At 29.7% G+C, this 18,554-nt stretch overlaps 2 protein-coding genes across 3 annotated transcripts; one reads left to right on the top strand and one right to left on the bottom strand.

The window, feature by feature from the left end:
• Window positions 1–7,471: 7,471 nt before the first annotated feature.
• LOC114179222 (heavy metal-associated isoprenylated plant protein 35-like) lies at window positions 7,472–9,062 on the top strand. The gene is made up of 4 exons (XM_028065483.1): window positions 7,472–7,546; window positions 7,667–7,734; window positions 7,821–7,896; window positions 8,198–9,062. Exons 2-4 carry the CDS (start codon window positions 7,681–7,683, stop codon window positions 8,947–8,949), a joined length of 882 nt encoding a protein of 293 aa, XP_027921284.1. The 5' UTR covers window positions 7,472–7,546; window positions 7,667–7,680; the 3' UTR covers window positions 8,950–9,062.
• Window positions 9,063–14,998: 5,936 nt separating this feature from the next.
• Window positions 14,999–18,554, bottom strand: LOC114178627 (probable protein phosphatase 2C 40). 2 transcript variants are annotated; one of them, XM_028064636.1, is made up of 4 exons: window positions 18,297–18,554; window positions 15,935–17,127; window positions 15,478–15,742; window positions 14,999–15,385 (listed from the first exon to the last, which is right to left on the bottom strand). In XM_028064636.1, the coding sequence occupies exons 1-4, from the start codon at window positions 18,535–18,537 to the stop codon at window positions 15,258–15,260; spliced, it is 1,827 nt and encodes a 608-aa protein (XP_027920437.1). In that variant the 5' UTR covers window positions 18,538–18,554; the 3' UTR covers window positions 14,999–15,257. The 2 variants fall into 2 exon arrangements, with proteins under 2 accessions (XP_027920437.1, XP_027920438.1); XM_028064637.1 differs by having other exon boundaries at window positions 15,935–17,122; window positions 18,297–18,510.

Genomic DNA, 18,554 nt, shown 5'->3' with positions numbered 1-18,554 from the left:
TCACCATTTCTACATCTTTAAACCTCTTCACATGCCACCACTCTAAAAATTTTACTTCATGTAAAACTTATATTTTCAAAATTAATTTCTAAGGTTTTCTAGCTGAGATTTATTAAAGTTCTGGAGTGGTAGTGTCCCTACTATCTTTTAGAACAATGGTTGGTGGCTATGTGATTTTGTGGACCAGAAAATCCTGCAATCATAACATACATCGATAAAAGAAAATCTTTTTCAACAAAAATAAACTTTAGTGAACCTTTTACTGAATCAGGAAATCACTGCTCCATTGAATCTGTAGTTGGTAAAATTCAATTTAGAAAAATATTTAAAAAGTTCATCGTGTATAAGTATACAGTTTTTTTTCCTTTAAAAAAATTATATCCACTATAAAAGTTTTGAATTATCACAAAATAGATTTGAAAATCCTAAGAATCTATTACAGGTAGGGTGGTAATGTGGCTTGATTCGGCCGGTCTATATCAAAAGAGCTGAAATATTGAGATTGTTGATTTGTAAAAGTCAGACCCATATAATCCGTAGTTGTGCACGATTAGTTCGGGTTGGTGTATAAAAAGAGATTTGTATCTGTGTATATGTGTATATTGTTTATTTTTCTTCTAAACTTCTATGTACGTTTCAAATTTTTTTATGAGTGAAAAATACAAGTATTATGTATTTTTAAATATGCTAAAATTTGAAAAATACATAATGCATATCAAAGTACAAATATGAATATGATGAAAATATTGAATTATCAATTTATTATTCAACTCTCCAAAGTTTTTTTTAGTTTTGTGAATTTGTTAAAATTTTCTAATTTTTTGAACATTGAAAGTTTTATCATAAAAAATTAAAGAAAAAAAAAAACAGATCAACTCACGGTTCAAAATTTATGCGGGATGAATCAAACTTTTCATCTTGTATTTTCAATGTAGGGTGGACCAGCCCAATCTGCATTTGTTGGGCTAAATGCGAAACAGGCTTAAACGTATATAAAATAACCGTTCTGCATTGTCAACCCTAATTAGACGTGACACATTAAAGATTATATAATTTTTTTTTATTTTTACCGCATATGAAAACAAACAAAGACCGAGCAGATATTAGTTTAAATTTTAATAGAATTAATTTCGTAATAATTAATGCTTAAAAATAATTTACATTTTAGAATAATTTCTTATTTAACAAATTGGACTTTCCATGCTGAAAAACACTTTCCGTGCTCACTTATAAACAAAAAATGTTTGGAAATTTATGATGCATCTTGTTGAAATTTGTTTGAAAACTTTCATGCTAAAGAAAATAAAATAAAATATCATTTATGTTAAAATTTGCTTTCATTTAAATATAAATAACTTTCACTTTTAATTGATTTTCCAAATATATTTTCTTTAAATTGGATTTATTTACATTTTAAATCATCCATTTAAATTAATTATTCATATTTTTCTTCGATATTCTAGTCTATATTTTTTAACTTTACGTAAATTAAAAAAGAATACCAATACAGTGTATAAAATGCCCACTAATAATAGTTTGAAGGTGATCTTAAAAAGTTAATTTTTATTTGAATCATTTTAAAGTCTTCTGAAATCTATATGTATAGTCAACTTTCTACAGGAAATTTTAATTTTTTCACTTCTTTCAAAATTATTGTATTGTATTGTATTAATTACAACATATAAATTACTAGAAAAAGATAACAAAACAACATGATGACTGCAAGATCCCATTTCGTGATCTAAAACAATATTTTGAAAAATATCTAAGCAAGCATCTTGTGGATTGTATAATTAAATTTATAGAAAAAGAGGAGAATTGGTATTAAAATTTTAATTAATTCTCAGGGAATACATTTTTTTAATCAAGTCTTATAATTTAAAATTTTTATAGTTTAAACCTTAAATGATAATACTATTAAATTTGTGTTTACTATGACATATTTTTATATGTAATATCATGTCTCTTATACTTATTCGTCAAAATAAAGAATCACTTCTGTAAAACTTATTATGTTTTGTAAAATGAAATTCACAAAAACAGAAATTGTAAGAGATATACGAAAAAGGCCAAACAACACCTAATCTGTACAGTCCCATTTTGTTGTTAAAGCAAGATTGATGTTCAAACAAGTACTATAGTGTCATTTATACAGAAATATTAATATTCTTAATATTTAATTCGCTTCAGCAAGAGTTTAGAAGACGATGATGGTTTTCTTATGTGATGTTTTATAGTGTTTATGAAATATTTAATTTTTGTTTATTTTTATTAAATATTATGTTTGTGTGTATATATATTTTATTAATAGATAATAAGAAGATAATTCCAAGTGTAAATAGAAATGGGGTATATTTGATACAGGGATAACATTGTTTAATTTTTTTTAAGGAATCAATTATTTTTATATTGATACGTGTGATTATGTTAGATTAGAAGTGTTTTATATTAAGTATATGATATATAATATTTTATAAAATTAATTTTGAAGTCGATATTGATTTTGAGAAAAAATGAGAATTATTTTTGAATCGATGTGAGAATTTTATAATGTTTACTAACGTACTTATGTCATACTAATAATTCTAATTGAAAACTAGAGTTGTTTTTCCGGTGGTTTGTCCTTGTACACGTGGATTAATTACTAGAAAATATTAAGAGTTTGATTGGATAGTTTTTTTTTATAAATATTAATAAAATAAAATAAAAAATAAAAATTTTCTTTATCTATTTCTTTTTTTAAGAACCTAGAATGAATTTTTCTTTTATATTAGAAAATAATTTTTATTTTATTAAAAAATAGAGTTCACTTTTTTATACCAAAAGAAACTTCTCCACCTCTAAAAGAAAATCTAGGTTCTCTCTTTTTTTTCCTTTCTTCCTTTCTTCCTTAAAAAATTTGACATTACTTCTTATCTTTTTGAAAATGTAAGACATAATACCGATCCTTACGAAGAGTTCTACGAAATATCTCGATCAATTTCATCTTTAGGTAAGTCTAAATTTCTCTTTTTTTTTAGAGCAAATATGTTTTTCTCATACATGTATTTTTTTTTCTGGATTGGATGTAATCTCTTTATTTTCTAGATAAAACTAAATCTAGTTGTGGTTCTAAAATCATGCCTTGATCACTGATCGAATTTTTTTTATTGCGTAGCTAGAATAATCGTAAGTGGGGAAACTGTGTAGGAGAAGAAGTGTTAGGCGTATTCTTTAAGGTAAGAAAAACTAATTTTTTGAAGATTTTAATGTTTTGTAGTTAAATTCAAAAGTTGTAGTACAAATGATGTGACTGTTTATCTGTGTAAAGTTAAGAATATTTGTGAGAAAAGTGAGTTTGATGAATAATGTTAGTAGTATGATATGTTATGAATAGGGAAGGTTATGAAAATTTGAGTGAACATATTTGATTTGAACTCTGAAAGTATAAATATATGATATTGGGAAACAATTGAAATATAGAAATTAGTTGTGAAAGAAATAAAGGGGTTAACGAAGAATTGACCTACAAGAGAAGTGAGGAAAGTGAGGAATGAGCGTGATCTTGATGATGCTATAGGAAAGTTATTGCTAGTATTTGAAGATGAAATGTATTTGATGTGGTATAATGATTCTTATAGAATTGAGGGATTACTCAGAGACATGCTTAAACTGAAAATCATTATGGTGTGTAAAGAGTATAAATGTGAGCATGCATTGAATAATGTAGTATTGAAAGTGGCACAATGTTTGTATTTTTAAGAAAATAATAGGTTTATGTGATTGTTATAATGCCATGAAACTCTTTTTTTTTTGACTTGGTTATATATTACTAAATAGTTCATTTGTATGCCACCAATTATGTTTATGATTATGTTGAGTTATGCTTGATGTTGTATGAGTAACTATGAAGATTTAGTATGTTTGGGTTTCCAAATTAGTTATTTCCAAAGAGAAATGCTAATCTAGGGTGAATCCAAGTGTATTGAAAGAGAATTTGTTATATGGGACTATTTTGACTTTAGTAGTGTCTAACTCACATGGAGGAAGACAACCAGGTGTTGAGAATCAGAGGAAACTTCACTTGACAATTGATATGATATGAAAGAGGATCATACTAAGCTAGTTTAGTTAACTCTGTGAGTACTGGATGAAATGTATGAGTTATCCATAATAAAAATTTGTAAAGAAGGAAGAAAGGAGGGGCAATATGATAATTGCAAAGTCTCATGAGTCCATTCAATACACTAGTCTTCTGGAAGACTGAGTCTAGATATTATATTTTTTAGTTTGATGTTCTCATTTTTATTTTATACATCTTTTATTTTGACAATTTTTTTTAATGAAAATTATAGAATTTTCAAATTGGATTTTATTTTTGTGATAATTAGTTTATCCTTGTAATTTTGTGTGTCTTTTATTTCTTTTATTTTGCGATGATATTTTAAATACGAGAATAAATATAGTTGATGGCGATAGTAGCACCAGAACCGGAATGGATCACTGAAGGAGTAGTATAGAAATATGTTAGATATTTTTTTATAATCTTTTAAAAAATTGTATTAAGCTCCTAGTTCACAATTTTGAGTTCTAAGTTATGTTGATCGCATTTTTAGAATGTAATGCTTTTTAGTTTAAGAACTGTAATAAAATTAAGTTTAATTATAATTATTGATGTTACTAGAGTGTTAAAATAGAAAATATAATTACTAAGTGAATGCTTAAAAAAATAGGATTGTTACACATTGCATCTTGTCGCTCATTCATATATAGTTAGAGGGAATAAAGAACATTTATATTTGAGCAAATTTCTGAATAGAGTTTCCATTTATTCTTTTAAGGATTATTTGTTCTATATTTTTTTCTTAAAAGTTTTTTTTTTATCAATTTTTGTAGTGTCATTTGAAAAAAGTGATCACTTTTAACTTTATCACTTACCAACATTTTGTTATGTTCAGATATCTTGTTCTAGGACCTTATATTTCTTAATAGTCTTAGTGCTTAAATTTTAAAAATTGCTTTGAAGATCAACTTTCTAGGTAGGAAAAATTATTCATATATTTTACAAATCCTTAAGGTAGATGATCTGGATATGAAGGTGTTATGGTCACAATATCTTGAATTTTATGCATAGATCTTAGTTGATTAAAAATTTGCTTGAATGTTTGAAAATATTCTTGAGTTTTACTTGATATGTTGATTTAGTGACTATATTATGTATGTTAAGTATAAAATTTTCTTGAATTGAGTTTACAATAAGGTTTAGATATGTAGAGTAAATTTTATATCTTTTCGTATAATAGTTTGTGAAATTGATATGAGTATAAGCATGCATACCCTGAGATAAGGAACTAAAATTGATTTGAAATGAATAAAGCATGATGTTTGAGGAAATTATAAATTGGATTGATCATTTGAATTGTTTAGAAGTTGCATTGTTAAAATGCTTTTGAAAATGTCTTTGAAAATTGGGTTGACTTTGTTATTGAGTAAAAATAAAGATCCAAACTTTCTTCTATCTAATTTTTTCTAAAGTGAAAGATTTTTCGTTTAAGAGTAAATAGAGTCTAAAATCAACCTTATTTTTGGCAAAGGAAAATAACATTGCAACTCATCTTAGTTTATGTCCAAGATTCACTCAAGTAAGGTTATTTTCGCTCAGGCTAAAATGAAACTGGCCTCTTTAAGTGAACGAATATGCATGTTTAAAAAAGATAAAATGAATATTAATTTATTTTATATTTTATTGACTTGTGATTTTATTTGAATGAATTACATTTTATTACAATCCTTATTGAGATTGACTAAACTAGTATAATTTGGGGTCATATATGAGAGATGATGTGTAAATCATTATTTGAGTTGTATATTAAATATATTAAGTATTAACACCTTTGTAATAACATATATTCTCTTGCTTCAATGACTTTAGTTGCATAGGTTAAAAAATTAGGTGGTGAAAAACAAATGATGATTCTTACATATTATGACATGTGTATATGTGTTGATCTCAGTTGTAATAACTTAATATGTATTTGTTGAATCAATCAATATTTAACTTGTTGAATGTATTTTAACATATACATGCAAATGTGTTCGTTCTATATGATTCTTGTATATTTGTGTTTGATATGAATTATTAACTAAGTTATTTCTTTTATATCATGTTAAAAATTCATTTCAAATAATTTATAGTATCATATGTTTTTTGTTATTTTTTTAAGATATTACAATTTACATTAAGGTAAAATTTTAAAAACTTATATAAGAAACTTTTACTAATTAATTAAGGAGTAAATTAATTCTAATTTATAAAGAAACTTTGACTTACTTTTCCTTTTCAATACAAATTTTGAGTAGTTTTCGGTTCTTATTAAAATTAGAAAATATTCATCATTGTGTCATTAGAGTATTGATAAGGAATAAAAAAATATATAATTGTTATTGGGACATATTTATTATAATATATTTTTTCATTTTCAATATAAAAAACTTAAACCCTTATAACTACTTATGAACAACAAAGATTACAACTTAATTAGAGATGATTTTTTTAAGAGTTGATTAAATATAATTAAAAAATATGTATTCATATATAGAGTTAGGATTACAAAGTTTTTAACTTTCACCTTAGGCTGTGGTGAGGTGAGTAACTTACGATATCACAGCTTTTTATTTGCTGGATACTAAATTTGAGTCCAAACTAGAAATATTTAAGAAACACTTTTTCTTCTGATGAACCGCGATTTAAGTTATGGCATATATTCTTCACTTTCTTTTTCCTGTTTTCCCATAACTCTGGCGTTTTTATCTTGTCGTATGTGTTAAATTTTGAGGTTCTATTTAGTCTTGAGTTGCTCTCAGGAATCACAACCTTGGCATTAGAACATGTTTGGTCTCACACTGCAACCATCTTTTTAGGTTCACATTAAGAAATAAATAGCTCTATCTTTCACGTTTTGTAGCATAGTAGACGTGACTGATTTCCTGTTTCCAAACACAAATCCAGTGGTCAAACCCAATCTGTGAAAGCCAGAAATTTTGTTTCCATGCGTTTGTACAAGGTAGGAACTTTTCCAAAGTAATTTGGGGAAAACCTGGTCCTAATGAAACTCACCTCTTTGGCTAGGAACAGCGTCCACCTATACCACGTACAACAAGACCATAAATTTCAAACCTACGAACCAAAGTTACTAATACCCATAATAAACATGACGTGTGTCTCCATGAATTTAGACATAACCACATTAAATAGTCTTACCAAGAGGAATAATTATTCGGGTCCTGTAATCCTTGCACAAGAAACAAAAGCTCAGTACATCTATGAAAGGACAACAAATTAAGACACCAAATTGAGAGCAAAAATGGTTCATGTTAATTTTATTTATATTTTGATTGGTTAATTAAAAAATAATGAAAATTTGAAAAATAAAGTAATGAAAAGAAAAGAAAAGAAAGAAGAAGAAGCAGGAAGTGTGTTGTTCTTGTGTCATTGTCACATTATACTTTGGTAGCCATTTTTCTGGCCTGCTTACTTTGCTCCCCAAACGGAGAGTACACAACTCTGGTACACTCTTGGCATTTTCCCTTCCCTTTTTCGTTTCATTTTCTCTTTTAACTTCCACTCTCATTTTCCCACCTTTTTCAATTCCTTCACTTCACCACGCTCACACTCACTCTCTCACAGACACACTTTCTCTCATGGATGCAAAGTCCTCCCAAGTTCTTCTTCCCTCAGAGCCATTGATGTATCAGGTCACTCTCTAAACCAAAAAGAACCCATTTTTTCGTTTCTCCTTTCAAAATTTTCTGCCTAAGTTGCTTTCTTTTCTGTGTCTCAGACATGGTTCTTGAAAGTTTCCATCCACTGTGAAGGTTGCAGGAGGAAAGTCAAGAAGGTCTTACAGAGCATTGATGGTAACACAAAACATTTACCCTTCTCTCTTGCTGCTCTGCCTATTCTTCACCATCAAAACTAAACTACTTCTTCTTCTACGTACCCTTTTAACCTACAAGCTTTCCTTTTTATGTTTTGTTCTGTTTCGGTCAATTTTCGTCATGCATGGACAGATTCCGTATCTCAAATTTCACTGTGCTAACAAAAATTGTCATTTTCTGTTAGCCTGAACCGGACCATTTACTATTAACTTTTTTTCACTGTGCACTATTTTTAGGTGGTTAATGGTGACAGAATTTTCAATGTCGGGTTATTTCACAGGTGTTTTCACCACAACGGTTGACCCGCAGCAGCAGAAAGTGACGGTCACCGGAAGCGTCGGCGTTGAGACGCTGATAAGGAAGCTGGAGAAAGCCGGGAAGCACGCTGAGATTTGGCCGGAGAATCTTGCCGCGGGGAAGGGAAATAACTCCGGCAAAGACAAGCAACAGCAGCAGCAGAAGAAAAAGAAGAAAAACGAACAAGGAGAAGAATCCGAAACCAAGAATAATCACTTGACTACAACGAATGCAGTGGCTACCAATACCACCGCCAACACCAGCAAGAAAAAGGTGAACGAAAAAAGCTCCGGAGAGAAAGGCAACAACGCCGAAAGCAAGAGCGGCGGCGGAGAAAATAAGTCACCGGAAGCGGAGAACAAGGGTGGTCAAAGTGAAGGAGGTGGGAAGAAAAAGAAAAAGAAAGAGACGGAGAAAAGTGAGGGTGATGGAAGTCCAGCATGTAACGGTGGAGGTGCGCACAGTGGATCCCCTGGGCAGGTGAATCTGAGCCCTACACGTCAGCAATCATACCTGTATCCAGAAACATACTGTTATCCCCCACTTTTGTATCTGGCAACTCACAACAGGTTATGTCCCATGGGAACAATGGGTGGTCCTTCCTACTATGTTTCTCCATTGCCCTACATGTGTGCAGGATTGGATCACGACCCTTATCGCCTTCATCAATCCACGCCGTTGGTTCCCTTCGAGATCTTCAGCGACGAGAATGCCAATGGCTGTTCTATCATGTGAGAGAACTAACCAAGATACTACCTTTTTGTTTGCTCTTGTTTTGCTATGCTATATGGTATGCTAGTTTTGTATTTTTTGAGGGAAAATCGATGGAGCTTTGTGCTGTTCTTGGATTTTCTGGGTTCACATTATAAATAGCTTAGCTTATTTTCATTTTGTTGGACGAAACTGTAAATAATGGTGAATCATGGAGGCTTTCGATAATCATCATCATGTCAATGTCACGTCCAAAGGGCATTTGGTGAAGACTACACTACTGGACTGTGTTATGCAGGTAATGGAATGAAGCTACACATAAGAATCTTTTTCATCTGCCAAATGTACTTTCGCAGTGCCACTATTTCAACCAAATCATAATTTATCAGAAAAATCAGTCACCATTACTATATCTTATCTTATACTAGTTAGGGCTTCATCATAATTTTCAACAAATTCAGGAGACTCCAACAACGAGGACACTTCAAAAAAGTCCATTGACCCATCCGTGATTAGTGCCGCGTTTGGTTGCAGTTTTCTGGGACATGGCCAAAACATAAAATAATGCCACTATCATCAACTTCAGAACATATATCTAAGCAGAATTATAGTTTTTTTTTGCATGAAATTTTCTCTTTTTTTGGTTAGTCTTGTAACTTCAATGGTGAACTGCATAATCTGACGCCACAGGGTAGCATGACATGTCCTTTGTTGAAATTTCAGCTTTGGGTCAAAACTGCATAATCTCAAAGTCAATTTATTTTGTTCGAATAATTCGCTCACATTCCTGTAATCAACTTTGCTGCACGATGTTACAAACTGCAACAGAACAGTATTAAAGGGAAAGATTATAAATTACAATCTTGGTAGTGTGGAAAAGGTTGTTTATGTTAGCCAAATCTACCTCTGCGACAGGTTTGTGTTAACAAGTTTTTGTGGAAATAAATATAGTAAAAATTGATGGTTGGTAATGAGATATGTATGAGGGAACAATTAATGTTGTCTGAATTTTGCATGTTAAGATGTTAAGCGAGGCCATGTGAGGGAATCAGGTTGTGGACCTAGGCATTGTAAAGATGAAGGGAAAAAAGTGAAGAAAAAGTATTAAAGGAAGAAACATGGGTGAAGAGCAGTTAAAAAGTAGTGCTGCATTGAAGTGAAATAAAATACACTGCACGATAGGACAGTGCCCTTCAACTCGTAAGGTGCAATTTTTTTAGGACAGGGGAAAAACTGTTTCATTCTCACTTTATTTTAATATCATTTTTCTACAGAACCATGTGAATATTCTGTAATGGGGATATTTATTTTGGTTCAATAACATACATTTATTAAGAACTTATCCACAATCTCAAAATAGAACAGGTTCTTCGTCATAGTAATAAGGGGACAGCAAAACTAATAAATTTTAAATTCAGGTTAGCTCATAATTTTAGAAGATGAATAGAAAGTTGTGACAGAAAACTCTTATATATCTTGAAACTCTTGTGTGATGCAACTGTTTATATTAATAAATATGGTTTCTTGAACTTCTTGAGGATAAGGTAAACCCAGGTTTAAAAAACAAATCTTTATTATGACCATTACTCAAAATAATTTAATTAATAAATTAATCTTTTGAATTATAATACAATATACAATAATCTCTGTTATACATAAAAAAGAAAGTTAAAAGAAAATTAATAAGAAAATTTTAGAGTTTTTTTATTATAATGAGTCGGATTTTGTGTGATCAACTATATGAACCATATCTACCTTGATAATACTGAACATGAAATGAAGGGGTGTAGCAAGTGATATATAAACTTCCCCACAACTTTTATTGTTGTCATTGTTGTATGTTAATAAATCAAGTTCGCGCTTGATATTTATAAGAATTCAATAAATATTATATAGGAATGACAAAAGAGAGGATGAATGCAAAGTTTCATTATCTCATTTTCATTCTTACAATAAAAATTTATTTTTATCCATATCCACGATATATAAGTTGTCACATTTCCATCCGATCCGATAATAAGAATATTTATATATTCGTACTCGTATCTATTTCTTTTACTTTTTTAAATATCAATTAAATCGTTTCTATAAAATAATAAAAAAAAATCACAATAAAAATCATAATATTATCAAAATATTTAATATTATTTGATTTAATGAAATTGAGAATATCCATCTGAACATAGCTTACATAAAGGAAAAATTGTATAATTAAAAAATTGATTAAACTTTACGGATATAAAACAAGTCAAACAATCGAAAAAACAAACAAAAATGTGTAGCCAAAAACAACAAAAATAAGGGTTACGTAATCAATCACAAATATTTCAGTAATTTAAATAAAGAGAAGAAAATGAGTATTAGAATGGATATGGAGACAGACAAATATGTACATACCTATTCTCATTCTCATACCCAATTTAAAACATTAAATATTATCCATATCCAGTCAGTGTGAATTTTTCTATCAAAATAAAAACAAATTCAAATAATATCCACAAAAACATGTTTATTTGTCATCCCTAATATCATATAAGTGATCTTACCTAACACTCATAAATTATTAATATATTTTTAAATCATTGAATGCTACATAATCGTTTAAACTTTCTCACAACCATATCAAGCTTAACTAACTATGATTGTCACTTTCTCACACCATAAGAAATGATTGAAAATTATAATTGATTTAAATTAGTTTTGTGTTTTTAATAATAATCTCTTTCCTTGTTTGTGTTCATTTCAAATGATTTGAGGTTAATTAAAGAAGTTGATTTGTGGGATCAATCACTATTGTCATCCTTGCACAATGAGAAATTTTAGATCGATTATTGTTCATCCTTTATTGTTTAACTGAAGTATCTCTCCTTTTTTTTAATCAGTTGGTCGTACCAAAAGTCACATATAAAAGAAATATCTTTTTGTTTAAATCTTCTACACATTCATTCGTTTTTTGTTTTTTAATAATTGATAATAACAATAACGACAATAATAATAATATATTAATTTTAATTATACAGGATAAAATAGTAATTAAAATATTTTTTTATTCTATCGTATTTATTAAATCTTTCACAAGTTTTTACAAATTTTATCCTCAAATCTTTTCCCTCTCACTTTCAAATATCTTAAAATAAACAACATGAACTTTACCTTTAAATCACTTCAACATAAAAGTTGGAAATTCAATGCACACATATATGAAAAACTATGAAAATTATTTTTTGAAACTTTCTTCGCTTATATTATATGCGAAGATTCGGAATGGAGTGGCATTACATATATCATATACATATTATATATATATATATATATATATATATATATATATTATACTTTTGTAAATATATAATAAAATATATTTATTAAAATAATAATAATATTAATGAACTCATATTTTATTTTGAAATTATTTATATTAACAATATTTTATTTTAAATTACGTATTAAACACTAAAATAAATTATAATATCACAACTTTATTCATTAAAATAATTTTTAATATATTAAATCAATCACATCCTTAAAAAAATTTATAAACTTTCTTCTCATTTCTCATTCATTTTTCTTAATTCAAACGAACTCACCTTAACCTTTTTTCCTCTCAAATTTACTTAAAGAGATGAATTTGACGAAGAGTGTGAAAATGAATTTGTATTGATATGAATAGATGAATTTGTGTGTTCCTTTGAAATGATTTAGAGGTAGAAGTAAGTAAATTTAGAGATGAATTGTGTGAAAGTTTGTGAATATAGATAAAATAAAATATTATAATAGATAGAATATGAAGATTACTAAATTATCTTTGATGATAAAAAATGATATATATATATATATATATATATATATATATATATAATAAATAAATATGATAATAATATATAGTAATTAATAACAATAATCATAATATACATATAATCTATAACATCTATAACAATATATTAAGAGATATCCTATTTTGTGTTCACATTTCGTTATTCCAATTTTATCCTTAATCACTATTTTAAAAATTAATTATTTTATAAATAATTTATCTTTAACCGTTATTTTAAAAATTTATTTTCTTTTTAACAATTATTTTAAAAACTTACTTTCTGCATATGTTTTATTTTTTTAATTTTAACAGTTATATATTTTTTATTAATTTTAATTCAAATTTCTATAAAAATAAAAAATGCGAACATATAAACATGGTAATACCTGTTTTCACTGGTAATTAACCATGATATATATAGTACGTTTAATAAGTAGATTATGAAAGTAAAATTATCGTTGGGAATTATTTCGCAAATTTATCTTTTCTTTTTATCGAAATCGTCTTATGAGAATACGGAAATGCTTTATTATTTGTTTCTCCAAATATCAATGCGTTTAAGCGAACATAACATAAATAGAAGGAATTGTTGACCAAATTCTTAATTTATTAAAAAAAACAAAATATTTTCTTTATTTTACAAACACAAGATATTTATCTTGATTGAAATGACTTTATCTCTTCTTAATTTATTTTTTCAAAGAAATATTTATCAAGAGGTTTTTCTATTAGATAGTGATGTAGTCATTCACTTTTCAAGAGTAAAATATATAAACTCCAACACAACTAAGTGTAGTGACACTAAGATATTTTTTCATTTGGACCAAATAAAATCCAGTTAACATCATTGTATTTTTCCGATACATTGAAAAATTCACCACAACATAATTAAGGTTACTTCTCAAATATGACTTGTCATGCAAATTGTCCTTGCTCAAAATATAGATAACAATATACAAGTTCTCGGTAAATATTAGAGATGTCAAAATGAATTTTAACTCGTGAGTCAATCCAACTCACCATGGATTTGAGTTGGATTAGATTGAGAAAAGTTCAGTTTTTTCAAAAGTGGATTGAATTCAACCCGGCTACTTAACCCACAGACTAAATGAGTTCGAGCTGAGTTGAGGGTGGATTGACCCACTTAACCCACCAACATTTTTTTACAATTTTTTTAAATAATTATTTACTATTTTTAAATGCTAGAATGTTACTTAATAATATTTGAATAGTTTGAATGCTTAATTATTTTGATCGTCAAAGTTATATACGTTGATATTTTAATTTTTAACTACAATTTTTATAATAAATTACTTAAGCAACCGTTTTATAAACATTTTTTTCCTAAATTAACATGACAAAAATGTATAATTTTTTTATTTATATTTTGTTGAATAGCATGACAAAAAATGTGTAATATTAGTCATGTTTTCTTGGACTATATGAACACTTTTTTGAAAACAATTCATCATATATTAGTGGTAAACATGGTAATTCATCATAAAATGAGTTGAGTTGAGTTCACTTATTTTCAATCCGACTCGTGAAAATCGTGTGAACCGAGTTATTTGACATGTATAATAGAGACAATAACGAATATAACAATTGAAGATAGAATTGTGTAAACATATTTGAAACCGATACTTTGGACTTTTGCGTAAACGAGGCCAACAACCCGTGTTGCTATTGACAAATTTATTAGCAAGTGTTGAATTGAATGACTGGTCTTTGTTCTCCACACCTTACGTACCCCGCCATATTATTTTTATTAGTTACAACATTTAGTTGACTTTGATAATAATATTTGTTAATAATCTTTTAGTAATATATAATGTTGCTTCGAACATTGTTTATACGAACATTAATTTCTAACACTTAGATTTTTATAATTCTTTTTTACCGGTAAAACACTTTGAGATATCTTAATTATTACTTTAATATAACAAAACTATGACGTATATGATTTGTGTGCTATTTTATTTTAAATTTAAACTTGACCAGAAATAGTTTAATGTATGGAAAGCTCAGTTTTTCTTAAAATTTTACACAAATACCCCTCTTATTTTAAAAATAGTATACTGTCATCCATTTTCACTCTATGTTTGCATTCTCTTAAAGTTTTTATTTGATGATTGTTCTCTATTAAAATAAACTCTTTTCCTCTAGCCTTTAAATAAAAAAAAAAAAAAGGATCACCCAGAATGCATTTTCATAAATAAAATAAACACATATTTAAAAGTGTAATATATGAGATGATGGTACCATGGAATTACAAATATTATTGACCTATTTTGATAAAATAGCAACTGGATCATTATTGAGTCCTGAGTGCACATAAAAGAGTTCATACTGTCATCAATGTTTACAAATAATAGGACCTAACGCCCAAGTGGTTCTTGTAAAATGCCATATATACACTTTAAGTAACACAACCTAGGAAACACTAATCAAACGCGAACATCCTATGAAAGCTACATAGATACAAAGTTTTTGTCGTTTTTTTTTTCGGGGTAAGGTCTCAAATGCAAGTTGATGCCTTTGAAGTGCGTTGATTCATCCCAAGCATGATCACAATCACGGTCACATCGTCATGGTACTTCCTTCTCCTTCCAGCTGGAATGTTCATCAACTCTTCCATGCTTAAACCTGCATCAGGATTACTCAACCAATATTCATATAATAAAACAAGCTTCGTCTATATTAATGAAAATCAAAACAAAAAGATATGGAAAAATGACCGGCAGAAACAGCTGCTCTAGCCACAAGCTGCTCAATCAGAAACTTTGCTGGATCACCAAAAGGGGTGCTCAAGATATAACACTCTACAAGCTTCACAGCCTCATCGTTGCTGAAGAAGTCAAATAAACCATCACTTCCTACTATCACAAATTGATCGGAGCTTGAGATTCTATGGACATTTAGTGATGGTTGAGTGGATATGTATGGTGGGCTTTTAAGATCACGAACTCGAAGGATTCCCATCAAAGCATCATTCAAAATTTTCTGCACCAGAATAAAATAAGAAAATCAAATCTCTGTTTGGTACTTGGCAGGACAAAGATATATTCTCTGCAACCTTCCACTCACAATCGCAGTATATAGTTTAAATTTAAAGGTTTATAACTAACTATCACCTTTATTTGGTAAACATAAGCACCAAAGTGTTTTGGTTTGGTGATAGGAGAGAATACCAACCTTTTTCAAGTAGCCAACTCCAAAAGCGCGAGTAACCTTCAGTTTCCCTTTCACTTTTCCTGCTATAACGATCCTGGGATCATCGGGGTGTTCGGCCAGAAGTCTAGCTCTTTCAACTTCATTGTCAACAGTGTGATTATCTGTAAGCTGTATAGCCTTCAGTCTCTCACTCTTATCCATTCGGCAACCTGTAATGCAGGTTGCCAAAACTGCTCTGCTGTCACCAAGATTAAGTGTATACAAATCATTACCATGAAGAAGCACTAGTAAAACACAAGATCCAATAGAAACTAGATCAGGACGTTCCTCCATTTCCCGCTCCACCATGTAAAGGAAATCATTCTCTGCCTGACTAATAGCACGTTCAAGGATATCAAGTATCCCTTGTGAAAATGGATCACATGATAGTTCTGATTTAGTACATGGACTACACTTTGCATAGCATCCATGATTAGAATCATTTATTCCTTTATATCTTGCCATAGATTGATCTTCGTGATAAATAAGACTGTCATTCAACTTACATTGCAGGGATTCATCCAAGCCCCCATCATTATAAGCTCTGATGGAACCTGGCTCCAATTCCTCTATTAACTTATTAAAGTATGATATGATGGTGTCATACAGGGTACCGGCTAGAAAATCGGCTGCATCTCGTCCATTAAAGCCATCATAAATTGCACAGAATAGCCACCCATTTTCTTCAGAACAAACTGCTTGAACTCTATCTTCACCAGCAGCTCCTCCTGCTACTTGAACTTCCTTACCATTAAGAAAACCTTCACCTCTGGAAGGATCGCTCATGGATTTTAATGTGCAAGAGTCATATTCGAGGATGTCACTTGTAGTAGAAGGACTGCAGCTAAGGTAAGACAAACTACTTGGGAGGGAAGATGATAGTATGTCCAACTTTGAAAGACTTGGCGAAGAGGTTACCTTACGAAATGAATTAGGAGAGTCCCAACTTGGAAGGATTTCTTCACCTATTTTACCATTGCAGATGTTTGTGTTGGCTAGTGTAGCATTCGCACTTAAGGCTGCACCTGACAAGCAAGAGAAACTACTTGTTCTACGTACTCCAGGAAGGATTTTGCAGCCACTGGCAACCTCACAGGGAATACCTCTATCACTGTTGCATTTATAGCCAAAACTTATTTTAAGTTCTCCTTCAGGACTAAGCATTATACCCTGCGCTAAGAAATCCATTTTCAATATATCAGTACCACAGGTATACATATACTGAAAGGAAAACACACACAACACACATAGATATATACCTGTATAATATAAGGTGATAGGAAAACTTATTCTTGTCAATTGATAATCAGATAAAATAGATGTATATATAACCAAGGTGTTTAGAGTGCACGAGCATTACAGGGAAAAAGACAAATTGCATTTTGAACTTTGAAAATATAAAACCAAAAGAAACTGAATTTAAGATTTAAAACCAAGAGAAACTGTATCTAAGATTATGGAGTGTTATGCGAACAAACAAAACTACCATACAAAGTAAATGGACTAAATCAAAATAATTTACACACGAATAGGACAACACTGGCAAATAGCAAAATACAATAACAATTTGACATGAGATCGCCAAACACTAAAATATATGGCTAGAATTAAAAAATGAGACTTAAAATTTGTAGAACTTATACTAATAGCTTTTCGGTATTTATTTTAAGATTTTGATGAACCTCATGGATTCTTTGGGGAATTGCTGATATTGAAGAGATGATTACACAGCATTGAATTAGAGATTTCGATCAAAAGATTTGATATTATTCTTTATCCTGGGTGAAGAATATCAGATCTTGCATCATGATGCCCATTATCCATACAGAAAGGTCCATAGCAAGACAACGAAAACAATGAAAGTCCAAAACATAATACTCAAGAAAAATGAAGCATCTGCACAGTAAAATATTAGCTTCAACCCCAAAATTGCAGGCAATACACATCAGCAGGGAGATGATAAAATTTAAACTACATATCTACGTGTGTATAAAGTTATCATATAACTCTTTGGTTATAAAACCTAGATTAGTTCAACCAAACCACGCAACAAAAACAGCTTAACAACAAAGACCCTCCACCACCACCCCCTTAAAGAAAAGAGGGGGGTTAAATATAAATTGAGAAAGGGTGTCCAATGCCCCAGCGATCGGAGAGAAGCTGCCTACTCTGAAGGTATTGCCATGAGCACCCAATGCAAGTAAAAGTTCAAAAACCAAAGCCGAGGTGAAATAAAACGAAACCACAGGAAATGCTAATAATCAGAGACACCCCAAATAAGAAAAAACAATAAAAATCGAATCTTGGACAGAGAAAGAGAGAAAAATTAAGAAAAGGAACTGACCAGTGAGGAAGCGAATAGATGGATGGGGAAGTGAAGATGGAAGGCAAAGAGAAAGAGAGAGAGAGGGTATGATAGAAGAGAAAAAGGAGTGAGTGAGAGTGCGAGTATATATACAAGAGAGTGTGTGACTTAGCAAATCCCGAAAGGGCAGAGAAAGAAAATATATTTGGTTGCGTTTTGCGTCGCCTACATGTGTGTCTGCGGCAACAAGTGGAGAATCCGTATCACAATGAAATTGCATTTGGAATTGGATGGTAT

The sequence above is a fragment of the Vigna unguiculata genome, chromosome 3 (genome assembly GCF_004118075.2).
Source record: "Vigna unguiculata cultivar IT97K-499-35 chromosome 3, ASM411807v1, whole genome shotgun sequence".
NCBI lineage: Eukaryota > Viridiplantae > Streptophyta > Magnoliopsida > Fabales > Fabaceae > Vigna > Vigna unguiculata.
This window is presented reverse-complemented; position numbering and strand designations above follow the sequence as displayed.

Excerpts from the sequence above, each read along its gene's own strand:
- LOC114179222 (XM_028065483.1), top strand. The coding sequence starts at position 7,681 with ATGGATGCAAAGTCCTCCCAAGTTCTTCTTCCCTCAGAGCCATTGATG. Across the intron at positions 7,735-7,820 it reads CAGAGCCATTGATGTATCAG|ACATGGTTCTTGAAAGTTTC; the intron begins GTCACTCTCTAA and ends TCTGTGTCTCAG. Across the intron at positions 7,897-8,197 it reads GGTCTTACAGAGCATTGATG|GTGTTTTCACCACAACGGTT; the intron begins GTAACACAAAAC and ends GTTATTTCACAG.
- LOC114178627 (XM_028064636.1), bottom strand. The coding sequence starts at position 18,537 with ATGCAATTTCATTGTGATACGGATTCTCCACTTGTTGCCGCAGACACA. Across the intron at positions 17,128-18,296 it reads ATCTATTCGCTTCCTCACTG|CGCAGGGTATAATGCTTAGT; the intron begins GTCAGTTCCTTT and ends TGGATTTCTTAG. Across the intron at positions 15,386-15,477 it reads TAGAGCAGCTGTTTCTGCCG|GTTTAAGCATGGAAGAGTTG; the intron begins GTCATTTTTCCA and ends ATCCTGATGCAG.